At 42.8% G+C, this 27,314-nt stretch overlaps 1 protein-coding gene across 3 annotated transcripts; it reads right to left on the bottom strand.

Moving 5' to 3' along the window:
• Positions 1–1,214: 1,214 nt before the first annotated feature.
• On the bottom strand, positions 1,215–24,462 carry LOC139373273 (1-acyl-sn-glycerol-3-phosphate acyltransferase gamma-like). Of its 3 annotated transcripts, none has more exons than XM_071113600.1 (10): positions 24,131–24,462; positions 9,151–9,208; positions 8,470–8,697; positions 6,996–7,165; positions 6,723–6,884; positions 6,007–6,160; positions 5,824–5,926; positions 5,594–5,669; positions 5,277–5,475; positions 1,215–3,644 (listed from the first exon to the last, which is right to left on the bottom strand). In XM_071113600.1, the coding sequence occupies exons 3-10, from the start codon at positions 8,645–8,647 to the stop codon at positions 3,553–3,555; spliced, it is 1,134 nt and encodes a 377-aa protein (XP_070969701.1). In that variant the 5' UTR covers positions 8,648–8,697; positions 9,151–9,208; positions 24,131–24,462; the 3' UTR covers positions 1,215–3,552. The 3 variants fall into 3 exon arrangements, with proteins under 3 accessions (XP_070969701.1, XP_070969703.1, XP_070969702.1); XM_071113602.1 differs by lacking the exon at positions 24,131–24,462 and adding an exon at positions 20,444–20,535; XM_071113601.1 differs by lacking the exon at positions 24,131–24,462 and adding an exon at positions 14,475–14,788.
• Between the last annotated feature and the right edge of the window lie 2,852 nt (positions 24,463–27,314).

Genomic DNA, 27,314 nt, shown 5'->3' with positions numbered 1-27,314 from the left:
CGACAGGCCACAGTGGAATGGTCCATCTATGTAGACGGTTTGATGAAGAAGGTGCAAGTGCGCCTCTTCAAATTCAGGAGGTTGAAGAAATTTGTCTTGGCCCTTAAGAGCCACATGAACTTCTACAAAGAACTGAGAGCATCCTATCGGGCTCTCCAGAGGGTGGGGAGGTCACCCCAACACATCACCTGGGGCACACTGCCTGCCTCAAGGACATCTACAGCACCGTGTCACAGGATGGCCAAGAAAATGAATCAAGGGCCTCAGCCACCTGAGACACGACCTGTTCAAGTGGTATGGCCTAATATATACTGTTGCTATGGTTACACCCCTTGGGACTTTTCCAGAACATGGGTGTTCCTTTCAGAGGAGCTAGCAGGATGACATGTCTGGTTATTTTTTGTAAAGTGCTATGGACTGTTGCTATGGTTCTACATGCATGTACCTGTCTTAGTCGAGAACAAGCCTGTATTTTAGAACTATTAGTGTGGCTCTACAGTTTCCATGCCCTAATATGAAACCAAACTAAAATTAGTGAAAGACAATAAGATAATGGTGGCTAAATGCCAGAAGGGATGAGTCATTAAGAGGAGTTACTGTGTGTGAAGGAGGAACATTTTATAAAAGGTATGTGCCAAGACTGGAAAGTTAGTTGTTTTCATGAACCAGCTCTGCTTTTATTATGTCGTAATAAAAGTATATTTGAACTCACAGGCTCCGGTATTTATGAAATATTATTGACTGAATAATTCCACAAATTCTATTAACGTTTCAACTTTATTTATCTAGCCTATAGTTTATCATGACTTTGGCTTCATAGACTTGATTAAATAATCAACTTTGCTTACCATAATGCACTGAAAACGTATTTGGTATTGGTATTTTTGTGGACATTACTGTAGTATTTACTTGTTTTTTTTTTGGGGGGGGGGTGTAATACTGTATTTCCTGTTGTATTCTACAGTATACTACAACATTCTATAGTAAGTTCTACACATGATCGAGGGATACTATTGTGTAGTATAGTTTTGTACAGTATACTAAAGTAAACTGTAATATTTTTTAATATGGGTGTAAGGTGCATCCCTCTCGTTTCTAAAACGAAGCCTGTGCTGCTAAGGATTTGTTGGAAAGGGAAATAGCCTCCTCCAGTAGAGATATGTCCAACATTAATGGAGTTCATTGTACAGTAAACTCACAATTCACAACACACATGCCAGTGGTTAATTTGCCTTTTAATCATATGATTTACTTAGAGACCCTTGTCAAACATTACCCTCTGTGAAAACTAGAGGTAGGCAACAGATTTAGTGTTAACACTATGCTCAAGTAGTTTGAGCCAATCAGATGGTGGTCAGAATTGGAAGAAGTGGTGACAGGCCTTCGGAAGCAGCGTCAGCATGGAACCCATCTGCCATCTGGTGCCCATGCCTAGCAAGTCCTACCTGGCGCCAAACCTCTGTCACCTGGTGCCCCAATCCTACCTGGTCCCCGGGTTATCCACGTAACAGATGGAGCCCCTTTCCACCACTCTGGCATGATCAATGGACCCAGAGGCAAATACCATTGCCCACCACCCAGAGTACCCATGTGGCTTCCCATGCCCCTGCCCAAGCCAGAGCCCAACTCCACCCTGGGCTTCTGTCCTGCCTTCTGTGGCTGATCATGGACCAGCAGCTCCATCGTTTGGATATGCTGGTTCTGTTGACTCTGCTGATCCAAGCAGCAGCAGCAGAAGAAGCAGCAGTATGAGCAGCAGCAACACAGCAACAGCAGGAGCAGCAGAAACAGTAGTAAGAGCAGCAATAGCAGATGAATCAGTAGGCTGCTAACAGCTTTCCTTCCTCCACTGTCCAACTGCCCCATACTGGGCTCATCAATACATACCTGGCTAACTAGCAAGAAGATAATCTAATCTGATCTAATTATTAGACCAGTGGGGTATTAATGCATATGGTTAACCCCAAGCTTTAGCCATCTATATATAGCCACTATGCTTCATCAGTTTTATACACTGTAGGTGATCAATCTTTTTGCTAAAATAACACACCTGTCTGATAATATGGGCCATGTAGGCTTACTTTTTAATAATATGTTATTGGGATCATTTTAGGGGGTGGGAGGGGCATAGCATTTTAAAATGCCAATAACTGGCCATGTACAAAGTGTTATGCTTATTTTTCTTAAATGCTGTAAAATCCAATCATGGATATGGGAAAATCCACTCTGCAAATGGCCTGTGGTGCACTTCACCTGCTCTTTGTAAAAGCATGAATCTATTCTGCTGGCAGCTGAGTTGGATGGTAGAGACAGCCAGTGTTAGTGATGGTGTTGTCCTCAGCTCTTGGTCACTGGACGACTGCTAGCTTTGTGTCACCTTATGATGGGCCTAAAGGCATTCAAACTGTGGTTACATATTTTATATTGTATACACTAATGGGGTCGAATAGACGAGGGACCGGGGTGTGGTGGTAGGCCTAACTATTTTACAATTAATTTGTGTTAGATGTTGATCCACCATTGCCAAAAAAATGCTCTTCAAAACTCTCTGAACAATTCACTCCGGAGTACTGTAGGGAAATAAATGTAATCCCATCATTCAATCACTTTTGTATATTCAATGGAAACCAAATGATAATTTGTTTTATTGTTTATAAGAATCAGTATTTATGGGATCTACAAGCAATTCAGAAATCAACTCAGGTCCAAACCTGGCTTTAAATTAACATTAAATACTGCATTTTATTGGTGCGAGGTTGGCCATCACGTCTGTGCTTTTCTGGGAAGGACGGGAGGAGTAGCAGCATGCTTAATCTCGTTTGTGTCAGGATTCAGCACAAGTTTCATGAGGAGACGGACAAACAAATAACAGGATGTGCTCAGAGGTGTTCAGATTCCTTCACCTCCACACCCAACCTTCATGGGGCTAAGGGTGGGGAGCTAAAGCATGCTGGGAATCTGTATTTTCCAGACAGTAAAGCACCTTGCTAAAACTACAGAGGGACGTTGGGCTGGCCCAGTCAGAGATACTGAAGCAGAAAAGGTGAATATTTGATAGGTGGAGAGCACTTCTTTAGGGTGGGCTGCTGTGGCAGGAAGTGGGGTGCATGTTGGAGGAAGTGGTACCGCTGAAACAGGAAAGTTCTGGAGCATGTGGCTGAGGTTAACCACAAAGCTGTGCGGAGGAGACCGACAGGGGGCCTCGAGCTGGGGTGCAGGGAGCGTTTGGTGCTAGAGAGATACACCCTCTGGTATTTACCATTCAGTCCTGCTGTCTGTCACCCCCCTCTCACTGGAAGGATGCATTCACTGGGAGTCAAATGCAACAATTCCATTAAAAATGTTGTTCTGTGTCACAATCATCATAATTAATATTTTAACTTACGTCTAAAAAGTCTATTCAGTTATATCCCCCCCACCCTCCTGCTGAGTTTTAACTTATTTTTGAAGGAGGGTGGCTGCACAGGGTTTGTCTGTGCGGGGACCGCAACAACCGCTCAGACACCGAGCGTTGACAGTAGAGGGACCGTAACGTGACTGCCATAAAGAGTTCTAGTTTTCCTTTTTGCCCTCCATTTTGCCGTAAGTAGAGCCGGTTTTGTTCACCTCAGATACACTGATCAGGCGGCGCACTGCTATGGAGGCTGTGGAGTGAGGAGACAGAGAGAGATTTGTCAATAACAGTAGAAAGAAAGAAGACAACAAAAAAACAATACAAATAAACAAAGTGCAGATACAGGAGTAGGTAATCACATATACATACTATACAGGGCTCAACACTGCGACCAAAACACTCACATTTCAGTCATCATGCGCTGTTTGAATTAACATTTCTAAAGTATTTCCCAAAAAACTTCCCCAATTAAAATGTTGACTGCAAAGATATTCTGGAAAACAGATTTTACGAAAAGATAAAACAGATTTTAATAGGGCCCTACAACTGTAGAGTGACACTGTTCAAAATTGTTAACAATAGCACCTTTTTAGAGATTGCGCAAAGGATCGATTTTTTTCCCCCTCAACAAACAATCAATGTGAATATGATAGTCAAGTTAAAACCCCCTTAGGCCTGTAAGTATAACATTTTTCTTTTAAACTTATTTTTTGATGAAAAATTGAATTTGGTCTTACTGCTATTAGCCCTTATTAACGTATTGAATAACATATTCATACATGGCACAACAGACAGTCCAAAAATACATCAAAAGGAGATATGTTTAGAAGTGCCTGTCCAATATCTAAGAGACAAATTATAATAATTTTTACCTGTATTTAACCCCTTTTTTGGGCACTAAAGTACTTCCATATATTTTCCCATTCATTTTTTATTTCTTTTTACTCGTATCGGTCTGTCTACCTTCAGACAAGGCTTGTGGGATCCTGTATGTTTGTGAGAGTTATCTTTCCATAGAGGGGTCATATTAGTTTGTGCCTCAAACCGTTCCGACACTACAAAAGTTTTCGTGAGAAGACTGATTTTCAGGATGTCTCCTGGTCTGACAAACCCAGCTGTAGTTCTGCCACCTTCCACCCCAAATGCAGAAGGCCGACATTAGAGGATGCGGTGGATTGAGCAGCCCACGCAAAAACAACATAACTATCTTAAGGAGAGAGGGAATTTTTTTATGCTCATTTTATTTCCGCAGGGGCGCCTACATGATTTAAAAGATGGCTAGTCATTATCAGCCTTGTTCTGTATGGAATGCAAAACCACAGGTCAAGTCATTAACTGGCGCTCGGTTGCGAAAAAATTGGTGCGACCAAATCTTGTGCTGGTGCCATCAACTGAAAAAGTCCCACCAGTGGAAAAAGGCAGTATAGAGCAATGCTTTATAAAACTATACATTTAGAGCAGAATAATTAAATATTTATTTATTTAACCTTAATTTAACTAGGCAAGTCAGGTAAGAACAAATTCTTATTTACAATGACGGCCTTCCCCCGGCCAAACCCGGGCCAATTGTGCGCCGCCCTATGAGTCTCCTAATCACGGCCGGATGTTATACAGCCTGGATTCGAACCAGGGACTGTAGTGGCGCCTCTTGCACTGGGATGCAGTGCCTTCGACCACTGCGCCACTCGAGAGCCCTAGTCCTGGACTAAAATGCATGCTTAATGGAGAATCTCTATTGAAATAGCTTTTTAGTCTAGGACTAGGCTTATTCTGTGTTCGGGAAACCAGCCAAAATGAGATTATATAGTATAGGCAGGTCCTAACAGCATAAGAACTTGGAAAAAGCAGTAGGCTTAGCAGGCTAAATGGGTGGCATCCTCACCGATAATGCAGAAGATCAAGAAGACGACGATAAGGAGGGGAGAGCCGCTGACAAACACCCCACAGGCGAAGTTGAGGAGGGGGGTAAGAAGCAGGGTGGCCCAGAAGAGGAAGTTGAGCAGCGTCCACAGCCGACGGGGGGGCTTGATAGCGGGACCGGGGAAACTGCCCTCCTTCTCGTAGTGCTCCTGCAGTGCATCCTACAGAAAGAGAAAGGAAGAAAGAGAGAACGTTGTCAATATTTAATTAGTGGAGAGAGTCATTGACTTATGGCTAGAAAGGGTAAAGAAATGGGAGGGAAAGCTGAGTTTCCGGCACCTTCCGCTGGTAGAGCTTGTGAAGCCAGGTTGCACACTCCTTCTCGTCCTCTGGGATTTCCTCCACTGGGTACCGTCTATACAGGAAGGAGGGGAACTCAATTCAGTACAACGCTACTAAAGGGCAGCAAGTCTGGTCATACAGTAAGTCAGCAGGTCAAAGGACCCATAGGTCTCATTCAGGACCAGTGACCTGCCTTTGTCTGTGGGAGAGGGACAGGTGCCACCTACGTGATATTCATATCTGCCATGTACTTCTTTCCACTGACGATTCCCAGCAGTGTTGGGACCTTCTTGTCTCTGAAATTTAGTGTCACGTCGTACACAGCAGATACTGAGAAAGGAAAGAGTGCGACCATGAGTGTGATGCAGCAAATGTGTGTGTGCGCGTGCTTGTGTGTGCTTGTGTCCCACCTGTGCCTTTGAGACAGCTCAGTGTTGTGGTGAAGCCTTTGGTTCTGGGCAGTAGATGGTATTTGAGTTTTGGTAGACCTTTACTCTCTGCTACCTCCATACTGATCTCATGCTTCTTCGGTGTGAAACGGGTGCCTTCACAGTACAATAGGAACTGAAGAAAGAGAGAGAGAGACAAGTCGACACACACGCACAACCACTGTTGCGGTCTTTGGAGGTGACCCTGTTGATGTCTTTGGAGCGGTAAACACTTAACACACTAAGCTCATGACCTTGTAATCCCTACGTGTCCCACTGGAAACAGCAGAAGGTAGGAACGCCAACAGAGGTGAACTACCTCAGACACACCCTGATGTGCATTTCTGGCAACACTGTCCACAGTAACACGTACACATGCACAAACAACATACACACAGAATCTCAGTTGTATTTATTTGATTCATCCCCTTAAACCCGCTCTTCCCTTGCATTTTCCCCCATGAGAGTTTGTCAGATTGCTGGCTTAAATTGTGTGCACGTACCCGCCAACGAATCTGGGGCGTGTTAATTCGGGCACTCAGTGGAAAACATTATTCAACGGTAAACAGAAATGTGCATTTTTCATCTGTTTGATGCTTAATGAACACACCCCAGGGTACAACTCCATACAGACACACGCTGATGGTCAAAGGGAGATTGGCAAACGTCATTGTGTTTCGGTTTGTCGTCTTACTCACCCACATAAACTCAGGGTAATCCTTCAGCTGGGTCAGGCCTTTGAACACGGTATCTCTGTCCTCCTCCCACTTCCTCTTACAGAATACAATCTCCAGGAAGTACCATGTCCAGCCAATCAGAGGCACCTTCAGCAGTTCGTACTTGGCCAAGACCTTTGAAGCCTGAGAAGACGAAACGACTTTGTTCAGCCAACCTACCAAACATTATATTTTCATAAACAGTAGATATAGGCAGCTAAACTCATTCCCCCTCTATCACACACACATACTCACTCCAAGCACGCCGTAGCGTTCACACATGGTCCAGCCGCAGAGGAAGTCGATCTCGTAGTTGTGGTTGAGGATGATGATGACGTGCTCCTTGCCAAATTTGTCCACCGTGGCCTGGTCTGTGAATATGGTGCATTCTGTACTTGACCACCACTCCAGCAGCATCACCAGCTCTACAGGACAGAGAGGGCCAGCAGAGAGTTAACAACGAACCAGTGTAACTCTGTCACAATGAACCACCCAGTCGCAAAATGGTGTCAATTTTGTCGCCCCACACCAGACGCGATCAGGAAAGGCAGGTTGAAATATCAAAACCAACAATATTAATTTGGTGAGTTGTCGATAAGCAAACATTTATGGTAATTTAGCTAGCTAGCTAATTTGTCCTGGGATATAAACATTGGGTTGTTATTTTACCTGAAATGCACAAGGTTCTCCACAGACAATTAATCCACAGACAAAAGGGTAAAACGAGTTTGTTTCTAGTAATCTCTCCTCCTTCAGGTTTCTTCTTCTTCTGACTTCATATGGTGGTTGGCAACCAACTTTATGGCGCATTACCACCACCAACTGGACTGGATTGTGAACCTCAGTTCGTCTTTCAATCACCCACGTGGGTATATGCTCCTAAAAACCAATGAGGAGATGGGAGAGGTGGGACTTGCAGCACGTCAAGTGTCACAAATAGAACCAAGTTCCATTTTAGCACCTGGCTACGCAGATGTGCGTGGGCAGTGTGGGTGCAATGACAATAACGTGGATATTTATTTTGCAACGCAATTGCACACAATGGGAGCGGTCTGGTCAGCATGTAACCAATCGCAACGAACCGTTGCAATGAACTACATTACACTAGTCTCAATTCCTGTAAAAATCAGAGTGTAAACTCAGTCAACAACAACAGTGCAACCACCACACACACACACACTCCAAGCATGCCGTGGTCCAGCCAGAGTACTACCTGTCTGCTCATGATTAGTAAGTACACCATCAACGACTAACCAAATTATTTTGGTTCTCTGATTATTAAACAATAAACTGACCGAAGTTGGATCAATTACTCAAATTCCATTTGTTTTTTTTGTGAGCTCAAAGCGCGTTTTTCTAGAGAGAAATCCTATCAAGCACGAAAGAGAGTCTAAGTTTTCAATAGACAAATATTCAACCTAGTTCAGTGCAGAAAACGTGGTAAATAACTATAATGACCAAAATCCATTGCGGCCATTGTTCACCGGCCACCCCACACAGACTGCATGAGAGGAATGCACACAACACAGCAACTAGAGGGATAGAGGGAAACACCAAAACCAGTACACCATGTTTATTTATTTAACTTGTCAAGTCAGTTAAGAACAAATTTAAGACTGGGGACAACAGCCAGAATGTGCTGCTCGTTGCTGAGCCTACCCCCCCCCCCCCCCCCAGACACACAAACAAATACACACACACACGACTCAAGACTATGAGTGTGACTCACGGCTCCAGAGGGAGTAGGAGAGGCGGGTGTTGATCTTCCTGTAGAGTTGCTTGTTGATGGGCCATAGGGCGCAGGTGCAGAGCTGGATGAAGTTGATGATGAGGCCGCTGACCACAAACACAAAGCCAACGAGCAGCTGGAGGATGAACAGGCTCTTGATGTACGCTATCAGCCCCATGGCCAGGGCTGTCTGGGGGCTAGCAGGGCTACCAACACACTACGGCCGACCTGGGGGAGAACACCATAAAGAAACGATGCATTTCCATTTAATTCTGTGGAAAATGTCACCAGGTAGCACCGGTTCTCCATATGATGTTGAGAAATAGTGCATTGTGGGTAGTTATTAAGATATCCAAAATAAGTTAATAGATATGTAAAAAATAAAAAGCACTTTGATCGTGACTACAGTAACTACGTTACTAAGTATTTGACGACACTGTTGTTACTTCTGTGAGTAAAAATGAATGTTTCCTACCCTTTAAAAGAGGATGTTTATGAATATGATTAGGGCAAGGAGTTTCCCCTGACTAACTGATCTGACCAGGAATAAGTCTGAGCCTTATTGGCTATGACGAGGATTCCTAGTCAGGTCACACGGTCAGGGAAAACTCCTGACCCCTTCGATGAGGCTGGGTTAATAGTGGAGGAGTGATCATTTTCTGAAATTCCAGTGCAACTTACCACGGTGGAATCCCTTCACAAGCCCCGTTTGCACGGCCCGTCAGCCAACACCACAGACCTGTGGGACAGAGAAGAACCCCATTACAAACTATTCACAATCTGTTTTTTTTATTTATTTAACTAGTTAAGTCAGTTAAGAACAAATTCTTGTTTACAATGACGGCCTACCAGGGAACAGTGGGTTAACTGCCTTGTTCAGGGGCAGAACGACAGATTAACTTGTCAGCTCGGGGATCCGATCCAGTAACCTTTCGGTTACTGGCCCAATGCTCTAACCACTAGGCTACCTGCCGCCCCAGTTTAAAGGGGAAGATCTGAACAAACTCTTTCCCAAAACAGAATCTAACTTGCAACAAGAAAATAAAAAACTGCAAACAACATACAACTGTTGTTGTTAATTATTCAGAGTTAATTATTCAGAGAACTGTGACAAAAAAGAAAAGAAAGAGCAGGTTAATTCTGAGGAGTTTAGCAGACAACCAGTTATAGTGCCTTGCGAAAGTATTCGGCCCCCTTGAACTTTGCAACCTTTGCCACATTTCAGGCTTCAAACATAAAGATATAGAACTGTATTTTTTTGTGATGAATCAACAACAAGTGGGACACATTCATGAAGTGGAACGACATTTATTGGATATTTCAAACTTTTTTAACAAATCAAAAACTGAAAAATTGGGCGTGCAAAATTATTCAGCCCCCTTAAGTTAATACTTTGTAGCGCCACCTTTTGCTGCGATTACAGCTGTAAGTCGCTTGGGGTATGTCTCTATCAGTTTTGCACATCGAGAGACTGAAATTTTTTCCCATTCCTCCTTGCAAAACAGCTCGAGCTCAGTGATGTTGGATGGAGAGCATTTGTGAACAGCAGTTTTCAGTTCTTTCCACAGATTCTCAATTGGATTCAGGTCTGGACCTTGACTTGGCCATTCTAACACCTGGATATGTTTATTTTTGAACAATTCCATTGTAGATTTTGCTTTATGTTTTGGATCATTGTCTTGTTGGAAGACAAATCTCCGTCCCAGTCTCAGGTCTTTTGCAGACTCCATCAGGTTTTCTTCCAGAATGGTCCTGTATTTGGCTCCATCCATCTTCCCATCAATTTTAACCATCTTCCCTGTCCCTGCTGAAGAAAAGCAGGCCCAAACCATGATGCTGCCACCACCATGTTTGACAGTGGGGATGGTGTGTTCAGCTGTGTTGCTTTTACGCCAAACATAACGTTTTGCATTGTTGCCAAAAAGTTCAATTTTGGTTTCATCTGACCAGAGCACCTTCTTCCACATGTTTGGTGTGTCTCCCAGGTGGCTTGTGGCAAACTTTAAACGACACTTTTTATGGATATCTTTAAGAAATGGCTTTCTTCTTGCCACTCTTCAATAAAGGCCAGATTTGTGCAATATACGACTGATTGTTGTCCTATGGACAGAGTCTCCCACCTCAGCTGTAGATCTCTGCAGTTCATCCAGAGTGATCATGGGCCTCTTGGCTGCATCTCTGATCAGTCTTCTCCTTGTATGAGCTGAAAGTTTAGAGGGACGGCCAGGTCTTGGTAGATTTGCAGTGGTCTGATACTCCTTCCATTTCAATATTATCGCTTGCACAGTGCTCCTTGGGATGTTTAAAGCTTGGGAAATCTTTTTGTATCCAAATCCGGCTTTAAACTTCTTCACAACAGTATCTCGGACCTGCCTGGTGTGTTCCTTGTTCTTCATGATGCTCTCTGCGCTTTTAACGGACCTCTGAGACTATCACAGTGCAGGTGCATTTATACGGAGACTTGATTACACACAGGTGGATTGTATTTATCATCATTAGTCATTTAGGTCAACATTGGATCATTCAGAGATCCTCACTGAACTTCTGGAGAGAGTTTGCTGCACTGAAAGTAAAGGGGCTGAATAATTTTGCACGCCCAATTTTTCAGTTTTTGATTTGTTAAAAAAGTTTGAAATATCCAATAAATGTTGTTCCACTTCATGAATGTGTCCGACTTGTTGTTGATTCATCACAAAAAAATACAGTTTTATATCTTTATGTTTGAAGCCTGAAATGTGGCAAAAGGTCGCAAAGTTCAAGGGGGCCGAATACTTTCGCAAGGCACTGTAGTTCCTGTGATTCATTTCCATTTATATTTCCCCAATATAAAATAGGAAACTATCAGGCTAAAAACACAGCTTGCCCACAAAAATAAACTCCCTTCCAGCTAAATGGCGTTGCACATAACCTCCCTCTCACTGACATGTACATGTCCGCATACCTACACACACACGCCCTTTCACTTCCTTGGAACAAGGCCAGCAACTTGCTTACTCACTCCCTTTCTCACTCTCTTTTTTCACACAGACACCCACACCAGGTGTCCAACTCCTAAACTAGCCCAATTCAATGTTTTGACAACTTTTTTCTCTCAACGTCACAGCATAAACTTGCCTTGCTGCAGCATAGCTGCGATCCCCAAAAGTAGCGTTTTCGCCCCTTCTCCCGACGCACACCCTCTCCCCTGGCTTCTGTGCCTGTCAATCTATCAATCAAATATATTTTACATAGCCCTTTTTACATCAGCAGTTTGACAAAGTGTTAACTGCTTGTACACTCTTGCTGTGACCTCTGTCGCAGATATTTACTTCCAGAATTGAATGGGAAAAGTCGCCAAATGCTATCAAAACTCTCCAAGGCAGCCTGATAAGTAGCTGCATTTGTTGCTAGGGTCTTTTAACAGTAACAGTCTCTGGAGCAGTATCAAAACTTGCTAAATATAGCAACAGTGTCTCTAAATTGGCAACAATGGCCCCATTCAGCATCTCTGGGATTCTGATATTTCCTCTCTGCTAACTCTAGACCCCACACACACCCTCAAACAGCAGGCCTCAAGAATAAAACAGACTACTTTCCAAAGCTATACTTAACCCATCCTAAAACACTGATAACTACACAGTGGCCTAATACCAGAATGAGCATTAAGTCAGTCACACTATTTTTTGTCAAATCACATCCTAGAAACAAAGAGTCAAATCAATGGCTGTGTGTGTACTACAGGCCTGTAGTACCAACTACACAGGAGGTCCCACCCACAGAGCGTGGACTTGAGTGACCTCAAGCATCTGATCAGGGGTCCAGCTGTGTGGTCCCTCCAGCCCTGTGGTCCCTCAGTACCAACTGAACCAATTTCAATCAAAATTGGCACCAATGCTTATTGTTAGAAATGTAGAACATGCTGAGTATTTCAGCATCTACACAAATGTGAGAGTATATATATGGAACCTACTGAATTGTTTAAATCACTATGACTTTGACCTTTTGTCAATATTCCAGCAGCCCAAAAGGCATTTTCTGAGATGTATGTATCTCAGCATCTACTCAAGTAATTTGAACATATAGGGCTGTGGGAACTGAGGGAACAGGGGGCTGAGGGAACAAAGGGCTGTGGGAACTGAGGGAACATCGTTGCTGTGGGAACATAGGGATGTGGGAACTGAGGGAACATAGGGATGTGGGAACTGAGGGAACATAGCGCTGTGGGAACATAGGGCTGAGGGAACATAGGGCTGTGGGAACTGAGGCAACATAGGGCTGTGGGATCTGAGGCAACATAGGGCTGTGGGGACTGAGAGAACAGAGGGCTGTGGGAACAGGGGGCTGTGGGAACATAGGGCTGAGGGAACATAGGGCTGTGGGAACTGAGGCAACATAGGGCTGTGGGAACTGAGGCAACATAGGGCTGTGGGAACATAGGGCTGTGGGAACATAGGGCTGAGGATCTGAGGCAACATAGGGCTGTGGGAACTGAGGCAACATAGGGCTGTGGGAACTGAGGCAACATAGGGCTGTGGGAACTGAGGAAACATAGGGCTGTGGGAACTGAGGACTGAGAGAACAGAGGGCTGAGGGAACATAGGGCTGTGGGATCTGAGGCAACACAGGGCTGTGGGAACTGAGGCAACATAGGGCTGAGGGAACATAGGGAACCTAGGGCTGTGGGAACTGAGGCAACATAGGGATGTGGGAACTGAGGACTGAGAGAACATAGGGCTGAGGGAACATAGGGCTGAGGGAACATAGGGAACCTAGGGCTGTGGGAGCTGAGGGAACATAGGGCTGTGGGAACATAGGGCTGTGGGAACTGAGGGAGGATATAGCTATGGGAACTGAGGGAACATAGGGCTGAGAGAACATTAACTTGGTCCCGCTGAACAAACACTCACCATCCTCTGTGTGTGTGTAACGGAGTTGGATTCATAACCTCACTACTTAGCGTGGGTGGAGACATTTCAAGCTATTGAACTGCTAGGTTTTCTATAGTTGGCTAAGACACGGTCAAGAGGACAGTAGTGGTGCCGTGACCCGGATCTGCAGCTGCACTCTGCTCAACGACTGGGGTCACTGTGGAATGAGTTTAGAGGTGCGAGTGTAAACAAGTTGGTTTTGTAACCTCATTCCCCGGCTTGAAACGTCTCCACCTGTGCTATCGTACTGCTATCTTTTCAACAGTGTAGCCAACAGTGTAGTCAAGTGCAGGTCACTTGTGTTTGAAAAGCAGAGGATCCGAGATCACGGGTGGGTAAGGACGTGTGAGGAAGGAAGCTATACTGTTGAGCAAGCACAGTGACGCATGTGCATATTTTCTGTGGGCTGACTATGATTTCCCAATACACTTTCTTAATACTTCAAGATTCTGTTCTAATTTCACTGCCCTGAGGAGTTGTGATGGATGCCATAAAGTCAAGGCATAACAGGGTGTGGTGTATGTCTGTAGGACCCATGTTTTAAATGGCCCATTAAACTAAGGCCGTTTCCTGCAGATAGCACTGAAGAGGACCAGAAAACGACATTATCCGAAGCTCAAGAATCAAGCAGACATCCACAAGGGTGACATTCTCTACGGATACTGATCTTTGGCATAGGCTATCAAACTTCAGGTTTGTCCCACATTGACATCAGGTTGCAATGCCTTGGACTGCTTCCTTCACCAAACAACCACGGCAGTCAAACGTCAAAGCTGCAGCCGGCAAAGTCAACTATGCAAACATACATATAATACAAGCAGTTGCTACAGTGTCTGGCATCTGCAAGCAGATAATAGCATGCATGCTTAAAATGCAGTTGATCTCCATTGAAACTACCGGTATAGCCTCTCTCTCTCTCTACAGTAGGAGCATCAGTTCACAGTCAAACAGGTGTTTCTGGGTTTTAACACAGTATTACTAGTAAAATAAAATAAAAATTCTCCATCGTCTCAACGAGGTCAATAATCATTAATAACATCCAAATAACATCCCACTCACGCCAATAACCCCTGGGAAAGGAGCAGAAATACCACTAACCTTGTTCTGGAAGAGAGAGCAAGTAGTTTTGTCAAAGTGTGAAGTCCTAGCTTTGCCCACAGTCAGGAACAGAGTGAGAATTACAAGTAGTGGGAAAGAGAGCGCGAGAAACACCAGCGCTCCTCAGTAAACATGAGTTAACTTTGGAGTCTTGCCTAGGAGACAAATGACATCTCACAAGGCCATCCATTAGCAGAGTGGGAAACTTGTCCCCACACAGAAGAAAAAGGGAGAGAGAGACAAAAGAAGAGAGGGAGTGAGAGAGAGGGAGACGCTCCCCCTAGCCTGCCTAACAAAGCGCTGCCTGGTGGAGTGGGTGTGTTTGGGGGGAGAGGGAGGGGAGGGTCTGCAATCACCTGATCCCCTCAGACGAATGGCTGGCCGTCAATACTGGGCCAACGAACCGGGTGTGAGACACACACACACAAGGAGGTTAAAAAAGTTCAGCCATAATTTCCCCCCCAGGAACAAGGGGGTGGGGGAGACTGTGTCCTGCCTTCTCCTCCCCTCCACACACACACTATTCTAATTACCATTAACCATTAATCAAAACAGGAACATTCTACATTTGGCTAGAAATTCAAAAGGAAATTATCCTAACAGAGAAAAATTTCCTCCTGTGTGCTACCTATATCCCCCCACTAGAATCCCCATATTTTAATGAAGACAGCTTCTCCATCCTGGAGGGGGAAATCAATCATTTCCAGGCCCAGGGACATGTACTAGTCTATGGCGACCTAAATGCCAGAACCGGACAAGAACCTGACACCCTCAGCACACAGGGGGACAAACACCTGCCTGGAGGTGACAGCATTCCCTCCCACATATGCCGCCCTAGGAACAACTATGACAACATAATCAACAAAAACGGGTCACAACTCCTGCAGCTCTGTCGCACGCTGGGTATGTACATAGTCAATGGTAGGCTTCGAGGGGACTCCTATGGTAGGTACACCTATAGCTCATCTCTTGGCAGTAGTACTGTAGACTACTTTATCACTGACCTCAACCCAGAGTCTATCAGAGCGTTCACAGTCAGCCCACTGACAACCCTATCAGACCACAGCAAAATCACAGTCTACTTAAACAGAGCAATACTCAATCATGAGGCATCAAAGCCAAAGGAACTGAGTAACATTAAGAAATGCTATAGATGGAAGGAATGCAGTTTGGAAACCTACCAAAAAACAATTAGGCAACAACAAATTCAATCCCTTTTAGACAATTTCCTGGGTAAAACGTTCCACTGTAATAGTGAAGGTGTAAACTTGGCAGTAGAAAATCTTAACAGTATATTTGACCTCTCAGCTTCCCTATCAAATCTAAAAATCTCAAATAGAAAACCGAAGAAAATTAACAACAATGACAAATGGTTTGATGAAGAATGCAAAAATCTAAGAAAGAAATTGAGAAACCTGTCCAACCAAAAACATAGAGACCCGGAAAACCTGAGTCTACACCTTCACTATGGTGAATCACTAAAACAATACAGAAATACACTACGGAAAAAGAAGGAACAGCATGTCAGAAATCAGCTCAATGTAATTGAATAATCCATAGACTCTAACCACTTCTGGGAAAATTGGAAAACACTAAACAAACAACAACACGAAGAATTATCTATCCAAAATGGAGATGTATGGGTAAACCACTTCTCCAATCTTTTTGGCTCTATAACAAAGAATAAAGAGCAAAAACAAATACATGATCAAATACAGATCTTAGAATCAACTATTAAAGACTACCAGAACCCACTGGATTCTCCAATTACATTGAATGAGTTACAGGACAAAATAAAAACCCTCCAACCCAAAAAGGCCTGTGGTGTTGATGGTATCCTCAATGAAATGATCAAATATACAGACAACAAATTCCAATTGGCTATACTAAAACTCTTTAACATCATCCTTAGCTCTGGCATCTTCCCCAATATTTGGAACCAAGGACTGATCACCCCAATCCACAAAAGTGGAGACAAATTTGACCCCAATAACTACCGTGGAATATGCGTCAACAGTAACCTTGGGAAAATCCTCTGCATTATCATTAACAGCAGACTCGTACACTTCCTCAATGAAAACAATGTACTGAGCAAATGTCAAATTGGCTTTTTACCAAATTACCGTACAACAGACCATGTATTCACCCTGCACACCCTAATTGACCACCAAACAAACCAAAACAAAGGCAAAGTCTTCTCATGCTTTGTTGAATTCAAAAAAGCCTTCGACTCAATTTGGCATGAGGGTCTGCTATACAAACTGATGGAAAGTGGTGTTGGGGGTAAAACATTCGACATTATAAAATCCATGTACACAAACAACAAGTGTGCGGTTAAAATTGGCAAAAAACACACACATTTCTTCACACAGGGTCGTGGGGTTAGACAAGGATGCAGCTTAAGCCCCACCCTCTTCAACATATATATCAACGAATTGGCGCGGGCACTAGAAAAGTCTGCAGCACCCGGCCTCACCCTACTAGAATCCGAAGTCAAATGTCTGCTGTTTGCTGATGATCTGGTGCTTCTGTCACCAACCCAGGAGGGCCTACAGCAGCACCTAGATCTTATGCACAGATTCTGTCAGACCTGGGCCCTGACAGTAAATCTCAGTAAGACCAAAATAATGGTGTTCCATAAAAGGTCCAGTCACCAGGACCACAAATACAAATTCCATCTAAACACTGTTGCCCTAGAGCACACAAAACACTATACATACCTTGGCCTAAACATCAGCGCCACAGGTAACTTCCACAAAGCTGTGAACGGTCTGAGAGACAAGGCAAGAAGAGCATTCTATGCCATCAAAAGGAACATAAATTTCAACATACCAATTAGGATTTGGCTAAAAATACTTGAATCAGTCATAGAGCCCATTGCCCTTTATGGTTGTGAGGTCTGGGGTCTGCTCACCAACCAGGACTTCACAAAATGGGACAAACACCAAATTGAGACTCTGCACGCAGAATTCTGCAAAAATATCCTCTGTGTACAACGTAGAACACCAAATAATGCATGCAGAGCAGAATTAGGCCGATACCCACTAATGATCAAAATCCAGAAAAGAGACGTTAAATTCTATAACCACCTAAAAGGAAGCGATTCCCAAACCTTCCACAACAAAGCCATCGCCTACAGAGAGATGAACCTGGAGAAGAGTCCCCTAAGCAAGCTGGTCCTAGGGCTCTGTTCACAAACACACCCTACAGAGCCCCAGGACAGCAGCACAATTAGACCCAACCAAATCATGAGAAAACAAAAAGATAATTACTGGACACATTGGAAAGAATTAACAAAAAAGCAGAGCAAACTAGAAGGCTATTTGGCCCTACACAGAGAGTACACAGCGGCAGAATACCTGACCACTGTGACTGACCCAAAATTAAGGAAAGCTTTGACTATGTACAGACTCAGTGAGCATAGCCTTGCTATTGAGAAAGGCCGCCGTAGGCAGACATGGCTCTAAAGAGAAGACAGGCTATGTGCTCACTGCCCACAAAATGAGGTGGAAACTGAGCTGCACTTCCTAACCTCCTGCCCAATGTATGACCATATTAGAGAGACATATTTCCCTCAGATTACACAGATCCACAAAGAATTCGAAAACAAATCCAATTTTGAAAAACTCCCATATCTACTGGGTGAAATTCCACAGTGTGCCATCACAGCAGCAAGATTTGTGACCTGTTGCCACGAGAAAAGGGCAACCAGTGAAGAACACACACCATTGTAAATACAACCCATATCTATGCTTATTTATTTTATCTTGTGTCCTTTACCATTTGTACATTGTTAAAACACTGTATATATATATATAATATGACATTTGTAATGTCTTTATTGTTTTGAAACTTCTGTATGTGTGATGTTTACTGTTCATTTTTATTGTTGATTTCACTTTATATATTCACTTTATATATTATCTACCTCACTTGCTTTGGCAATGTTAACACGTTTCCCATGCCAATAAAGCCCTTGAATTGAATTGAAATAGAACACGTGTTAAAAAAAAAAACATTAAAAAAAAAAGAAGTCTATACCCAGGCCTAGAGATTTTTTTGGGATGTTCAGATGTCTCTCAACTCATATCTTGCTTTCTATGGGCATGGTGCTTGTATAGGCTGCTTGTCTATTAGTTTGAAACCAACTGGTGTGTCTGTGTTATTTGATGATAATTTACCCAAACATTTCCTAAGTCGTCCACTGTTCCTCAACTAGGGGGCCTCAGACAGTTTTCAATAGATAAAACTACAAATTGAAAATAACAGCAGTAAGGCTAAAACATCTCACATTTAGTATTTATGTATGCATTGACAGTTATAAAAATAACATTTCAAAATGTGATTTCTGGTGGAGGGGGTCCCCATATATTTGTTTAACTTCTTGATTCTACTTGAGACGCATATGTCTCAACTAGGCACCTGGAAATGCAAATGCGCTACGCTAAATGCTAAATGTACTCGTTAAAACTCAAACCTTGATCAAAATTCACAAGCAGGGTATTGAATTAAAGCTACACTCGTTGTGAACCTAGCCAACAAGTGAGATTTTTAAAATGCTTTTCGGCGAAAGCATGAGAAGCTATTATCTGATAGCATGCAACACCTCAAAATGCCTGAATGCGACGTAAACAAAGACTTTGCTTATCCGGCGCTGCACAAAACGCAGAAATAAAATATAAAACATTCATTACCTTTGACGAGCTTCTTTCTTGGCACTCCTATATGCCCCATAAACATCACTATTGGGTCTTTTTTTCGTTTAAATCGGTCCATATATACCCAAAATAGCTTTCTATGGAAGCTGTGTCATTCAGAAAAAAACATTGTTTTTAAACGCTGCGTCATTTTTTAAAATTAAAAAAGTCGACGATAAACTTTCACAAAACACTTCGAAATCCTTTTGTAATCCAACTTTAGGTATTAGTAAACGTTTATAATCTATCAAAATGATTACAGGGCGATGTATATTCAATAGCTCCTCGTCTGCAAATCAATGGCTGCCAATGTCCACATTCAAAGCATCCTGGTGGAGACCGGAAGAAACGGAATCCAGATAGTTGGATTTTCCAACAAAAAATTCAATTGAAAATGAAAAGGAATTTGTATGAATTGCATGCAGGTCGATATTAAATTTTGTCCCCTTTTAACAACCCATGAAAGTGACTTATGGAAATTATTTTTAGCTTTCAGAGAGCAGTTTTTCTTGCGTTTTTCAATGAAACACACGATCTGTTATAGTCACAGCCGTGATTTAACCAGTTTTAGAAACTTCAGAGTGTTTTCTATCCACACATACTAATCATATGCATATACTATATTCCTGGCATGAGTAGCAGGACGCTGAAAAGTTGCGCGATTTTTAACAGAATGTTCGAAAAAGGAAGGGGTAGACTTAAGAGGTTTTAAGCATTTGAGTGAGTCTTGAAACAGGAAAGATGTACAACCCCTGTCCTAGCCTACAAGGCATGCAAAGGATTTCAATTGCCATTGATTATGTACTAGGTTAAAGCCATTTAGCAGGCTACCAAGTATGCAAGGGTACACACACACACACAAGGCCTGATTGGACGTGGGACGTGGCAGAGATTAGCAATAGCCACTCAGGGCTAAACTGATTAACAGGGAGAAACAGCCTGGCCTCCATTGGCCTTCCAAAGGCCAAAACAGGCTAAACTTGGCCAAGATGTCCAGCAGCAGAAGGACCCGAGCCACTCCAGAACAAATAACAAGACAAACCCAAAGAAATCAACTTAATTTAAAGTGCTTCAGAGACAACAACCAACCAAGCCCAGTCTACACTCTCCCAAATAAACAGTGTCAGGTAGTTCAAGAGATTTTAGATTATAGTTTGTGTTTGCACACAGCCTCACGCAGTTGGAGTCACTGTGGAACCGGGACCAGTCATGTCTATAAAGTTCTTATAAAGTTCTGACGCGGTCCTCGACTGCTCCCTCAACAGGACTTACCAGTAGGTATAGTAGGCGATCGCCAGCACCACCAGTGCCCCACAGAGCCCTGTAAAGAGCATCACGGCCCCTTGGTTCAGCATCTTCGCCCCCCTCCTTGATTACCTTCCCCCCCAGGAGAAATTTCAAAAAAGATCACGGAAAAAAAGAGATAAAAATCTCCACAGCGTTTTAAGAGGAGGACAAAGGGGAGTCAGTGTCCACGGTGCCGGAGACTCATGCTAATGTTAATCCCCATAGGAGACAAGATAAATTATGATGATGACAGCATGAACACTAAGTCCCAAGGAAAAGAGGAGGATGAGGAGGGAGCGTCCATCGGCGCAACAGGAAAGCAACTCAGGTGAGAAACGAAAGAGCTAGTCGGCGACGGCTTCGTACCAGATCGCCGCGAGACGAGAACAAAAACCAAGACACACTGTTTTAAAAGTGTTAAAACAAACAGAACACAGAAGGAGCCTCTCCTTTGTACACAGAGAATAATGAGAGATGCTCTAATCTCTAACAAAGCTCTAATCCGGTCCAGAACAGATTAGCACTGATTAGTGCTCTTGCAGCAGCACCCTGGATAAGTCACCTCTCATTTCCATCCATCTGTATGGGGGGTTGGGTGGAGAAGTTCAGCTGCTGTGATGGGTCCAGCCATGACGAAAGGCCTGGGTCGCATTCATTAGTCACCAAATGGAAGAAAACAGATGGAAACAGGGAGTGCCTGAATTGGACTGATAAGATGCACATTTTAACCTTCCGTTGCTAAACGTTTTAAAACACTTTGTTACAGTGCTTTCACGGAGGTGATCAGGCCCCACACCACTGTCCTATCTTGGACTCAAAACTGGTGGTCCACTTCAGGCTTGCCTTTACCAGCTCGCATTATCGTTCCAGAAGCGGTTTCGCTGATTGTCCCAATACCTAAAAACAACTGGCCAAAAGAAAATAACGATTTACGCCCGAAATAGATCAAAGTTTGTATCAATTTAACCTTGTTTTTTTAAAATTGATTTCTCGCTGATATGAAAGATAAGGTCATTATGGTTTCTGAAACCATACCACAAGCGCTCCGTGTTAATGTTCAGATTGAGCTTCGAGGCTCTTAACAAAACTCCCCCTACAGAAGATGCATTTACTCTTATGTGACTCTTATGTGTAATGTAATGGAACTGAGTCATGGTCAAGGGCTAGTGGTTGACTGACATTAGCTAGTCTAATTCATTCACACATGGGAGCGTATTATAAACATAAATACTTGTTGGTTAATTCCACATGCATATTTAAACTGACTTTAGTTAGCAAAATAGTTAGTTAGCTAACACAGTCCAATTTTCATGTGAATGACAGCTTCAACTGAAAGTCACAGCTAGCTAGGCTAACCTCTGCTAGCTATCTAGTTTCCCTCTAACGTCAACTCGAACTTGGTCATTACCATAATATGTGAATGGAGTTGAGCCTATTATTTCAATTATTTCAAGGCTATAGCCTACAAATAAATCAATTGTGAAGCATTTGCGAGTGCGACACACTAAGCCCCCATTAACATCGATGGGGCTGTAGTGGAGCCGGTCGAGAGTTTTAAGTTCCTTGGTGTCCACATCACCAACAAACTATCATGGTCCAGACATACCAAGACAGTCGTGAAGAGGGCACGGTAACACCTTTTCCCCCTCAGGAGACTGAAAACATTTGGAATGAGTCCCCAGATCCTCAAAAAGTTCTATAGCTGCACCATCGAGAGCATCTTGACCGGTTGCATCACCGCCTGGTATGGCAACTACTCGGCATCTGATCATAAGGCGCTACAGAGAGTAGTGTGTACAGCCCAGTACATTACTGGGGCCAAGCTTCCTGCCATCCAGGACCTATATAATAGGCAGTGTCAGAGGTAGTACCTAAAAAAAATGTCAGAGACTCCAGTCACCAAGTCATAGACTGTTTTCTCTGCTACCACATGGCAAGCAGTACCAGAGCGCCAAGTCTACGACCAAAAGTCTCCTTAACAGCTTCTACCCACAAGCCATAAGACTGCTGAACAATTAATCAAATGTCTACCGGACTATTTACATTGACACCCCCCTCCATTTGTTTTGTACACTGCTGCTACTCTGTGTTTATTATCTATGCATAGTCACTTCATCACTACCTACCTACATGTACAAATTACCTTGACTAACCTGCACATTGACTCAGTATTGGGACCCCCTATATATAGCCATGTTATTGTATTGTGTTATTTTTTACTTTTGTTTATTTGGTAAATATTTTCTTAACTCTTCAGGGGGTTAACTGCCTTACTCAGAGGCAGAACGACAGATTTTTACCTTGTCAGCTCGGGGATTCGATCCAGCAACCTTTCGGTTACTGGCCCAACACTAACCACTAGGCTATTTTATATTATGTAAGAACTATGGTGCAACACTAATAAAAATGATATTATTTTATAACAAATGCACATTCTCCCGCATTGGATAACGGTCACTGTCCGCGGTTCTGAAACATCAGTGATGAATTGAATTGGCGCCTTTTCCTTGACCATGTTGCTATGTGCATAATAGCAAAGTTAACCAGCATTTTGGTGTTGAGAACAATGCGGCGGAGGCAGTAGCGTGTTTAGGAGATGAGAACTGTCTTGTGCAAAACATCACGCCAAGGTAAGCCTACACAAAACAGTCTTTAAGTGTTTCTAAAATCCCTTATGTGGAAAATGAATGGTGGAAAAATGATTGGAACCATTTCCTGTTTGACCACTAGGTTTTATGGGTATTATGACTCATGCTGTGGTACTCTATAGAAGCACACAAGTAGCCTACAATTTTTTTTTATTAAATAAAAATACAAAATTAACAGAAAATCATACAAAAAAACAAATACAAATAATATATATATATATTTTTTAAAGTAGCCTACAAATGCATGATGGGCAGGCACACCGCCAGTGTTATTGCGCAAAATGGTATGCACTATCATCTGGATGTGGTGCACTATCATCTGGATGTGGTGCACTATCATCTGGATGTGGTGCACTATCATCTGGATGTGGTGCACTATCATCTGGATGTGGTGCAACAAAAGAACATTCAGCTTCTACTACCATTTCTGTCAAGCTGTCTACTGCATACAGTTTGATGCATATGTTCAATAAATCCAATGTATGCGCCACACTGGACGTACTACAGCTGCCTCTGCAACGCAATGCTGCAAGGCAAACGCAGCGTTCCATTTGAAATTAATGTACTTCTGCTACCAAAATGCAAAACACTGTCAGTGTGATCGAGGCGTGAGCTCATGAAGTGAACGCTACTGGAGAAGGCCGAAGTTCCAGCCTTGGGGAAACTCGTTCTGCGCTCCAGTCAAGTTCACATACTGTGGTCACAACTCCCAACCCACGAAGGCTGTCTGTGCCAATACATTATGTCTGAGTCCAGACTGTTAAATTAGGTGGCATGTTAGATGGCTACTGCAGTGGTTTCAGCTATCTAGTTAACCAGGGGTGTATTCATTACGAAAACCGTTTACCGTTTAACAACCAAACGGAAACAAACTGAATGAAACGAGGAGGGACCTACCATAATTTGTCCAATAGAAACTCTGGTTTACATTTTCCGTCTGAGTAAACGTTTTGCAACAGAATCGACGTAAAGATGATTTTACACCCCTGCTAACTTGGATAGCATTTTAGCTAGCTAAAGTTACCTGATTTCTGGATCCTGACGACGATTAACGTTACCAAACAGATCCGACGCGTTGGTTTTCAACTCAACACTGAAACAACATTGGTGTCTTTGCACCCCAGAGCCATAGAAGTATTTATTTTTCAACATAAAGGTTTATCTTTGAGCTAACTAACTTCTAGCTAGCTACATCCTTCTGTGAAACATGCAACTTCCTGTCTATCCAACCACAAAATTTGCCCCCTGGAAACAACGCATAACAATAAAGATTATCTATTATATTTTCAAGATAATCGAGTGACCGATCTAACAATGGAAATACATGTCCTCGAAGATGGAAGGCATGCGGGAGGTGGCGAGATCAGGTGGGACCATTCTACCCAATGAGAGGCCAGATACGCGTGTGCACAACGGTCACAACTCGATAGTCACAACTCGCATATAACGTTGTTGTTTATTTCTGCCGAAATGCTACGCGCACCCATAAGCCTCACGTAGCAAATTCATTGTTTTTGTTGTTGACCAAATTCGACTCTCATCGACCTCGTTGGCAGAGAGTAAACACTCTCGCTCTGCCTCTTCCTCTCTGATAACAAGCCAGAATTCTCATTATGTCCCCTTTCTCTCCCAACACCTGTGACTGAATTGTAATGCAGGTAGATGTCCCTGTGCCTCTTTTCATCCTGAATATGTTAGGGGTTATTCCTACTGTACCTTGAACTTGTGAATTCCTTCAGATCATACATACTTTTAGCCAGTTCAGTCAAGGGTGACCACAGAGTTATGTCATTTTATGGGTTTCCATGGCAACACTTTCAGATTTTAAATGTTCTCCACAAGCTGTTTATGCGTTTTGTGTCTTATAATAACTGAGGTATACACTCATGAAACATTTATAATCATTAATTGACAGCCCCATGCAGTGAGAGGGGATGCAGCTTTCGGCAGAGTGTATTGATGACCCTCCAGAAAGTAGGTGTATAAACAATGCTTGACTTGGGCAGGACCTCACCGGAGCTAAGGAGCTCACCTGCCTGAGCTCATGTTCCTCTTATATAATATTAGCTCAAAAGTGTTGTGGAGCTCCTGCACATAAATATAAACAGTACCGGCACCCAAAATGAGTACCGGCACCTATTTAAGCCCAAGTCAAGCACTGGCTATAGGTATCCTCTTAGGTATTCTAACTCTGTGCAAACTGGTATACCTGTGTTCAGTTGAGTATAGGTAGACAGCATATGTGAGTATGATCATTCATTGACCATGCCATACAGATGTACGGAATACGGTTTTTGGCAAGCACCCTACCAGTGTCATGTTCATGAATTCAATGAAATTGTCAACCTTTGTTTGTCTGCTGTATTGGAGGAAACTAATATACATATTAGTTGCTTGTAGCAAAGTGTCCCCTGATAGGCATGCATTGACTTACGTACATGACAAGCATCGTATGGGATATGTTACCAGGAAAGATAGTTACCCGACATTGCAGGTAGATATTGAATGTACAAAATTCAAACACGTGTCTATTTCAAATATATATATTTTTGAATGTAATTTTTATATGCCACATTTTTTACGTACTTTCAGTTTCAGCCAATTATGGACTTCCATGACCAGCCCCTTCCTTTGGCTGTCACGACTTCCGACGAAGTCGGCTCCTCTCCTTGTTCGGGCGGCGTTCGGCGATCGACGTCACAGGCTTTCTAGCCATCGCCGCTCCATTTCTCATATATCCATTTGTTTTGTCTTGTTTCATACACACCTGGTTTTCATTCCATAATCACACTGCGTGTATTTAGTCCTCTGTTCCCCTCCATGTCTTTGTGTGTAATTGTTTATTGTTAAGTGGATATTTGTCAGGCGCTGCACTTTTGTTATGTACCGTGTTTTTGGCACTAGTATGTTTTATGTGCTGTCATTGTTGACCGGTATTAAAGTGTGCCTGTTTACTATAATCCGCTCTCCTGCACTTGACTTCGCCTCCCATATACACGCCTAACATTGGCAGTGTGTTGATACTAATTTACTTACAGAAAAAAAGCAGGTGGATATAATATAATCATTACTTTATTTTTTATTGCATCATAACATACATATTATATATTATAAATGTGGATTTGTACACTACAATCTTCATTGTAACATGTTATAAAATATTCAGGCTCAAAAAACGAAGCACTAAAAACTTTACCAAACAGTTAATACATTTCATTGTTTGCCCATTGAGAAAAGAAAATGTAAAAAGAAAATCTTCAACATAAGAACAAAAAGAAGAGCCAAGCATAGACTGGTCACTGTTAAAACCACTAAGGGACAGATACAGTTACAAAGGCAGGGGGTAGTAGGGGGCACTCAGTTACGCTTAATGCTTTGTTCGTAACCAAGTGAGAAGTGGTAATTTACCACATACAACTGGGAAAAATCCACTTGAACGGGCCTCCAACTGGTAATTACTTGTGGGAAACTCATTCACCATCCTGAGCTCCCCTTTCTCCTACATGCTGACATCATCTACTAAGGACATAACCTCAAAACTGCATTTCCGGCAGTTAAATGCAACAAACATTATTTATAAAAAATCTATTAATATAGTTTTTGAACACTATAATTTGTTTACAAGTGTGACAGCTGTACTTTTAGTTTATGGTTTTCGCAGCTTGTTGGCCATTAGTCAATCAGCGTTTCTCGACGAGTTCAAAGCAGGTAATTGCAACCAACTAGTATTTACGACTTCACAACTTGTAAATTCCCACCTCCCACTTGGTTCCGAATGCTGCATTAGTCAAAGATCTCCCTTTCTGTACTGACATCATGGTTAATGTTCTAGTGTTGCCTACTGTTTCTTGTATACATATGGCAAGAGTACATGTTATGATACTTTGCCAAGGGACTATTTTAGGAGAGAGTCAACACTACAGCAAACACAGTGGTCCAAACAAAGAAACATGTAGGGGTGGGCATTTTTTCTCACTTTTTCTAAGACCTAAGACACAAAATGTTGCACACCATGTCAACAATCATCCTTAACCTAATTTTTTTCATCACTACTGCAATCGAGCCACGTGCTATTGGCTGAATATTAGGGAAGAAGAGATTCCGGAATGTCCCATCTGATTCAAGGCAGTGCCCTCAAATATGTTTCAGAAATTGGCCATATCTTTAGCACAGATTCATGATCCACAGTACATACATATTCCACTGTC

The sequence above is a fragment of the Oncorhynchus clarkii genome, chromosome 18, assembly GCF_045791955.1.
Source record: "Oncorhynchus clarkii lewisi isolate Uvic-CL-2024 chromosome 18, UVic_Ocla_1.0, whole genome shotgun sequence".
Classification (NCBI taxonomy): domain Eukaryota; kingdom Metazoa; phylum Chordata; class Actinopteri; order Salmoniformes; family Salmonidae; genus Oncorhynchus; species Oncorhynchus clarkii.
This window is presented reverse-complemented; position numbering and strand designations above follow the sequence as displayed.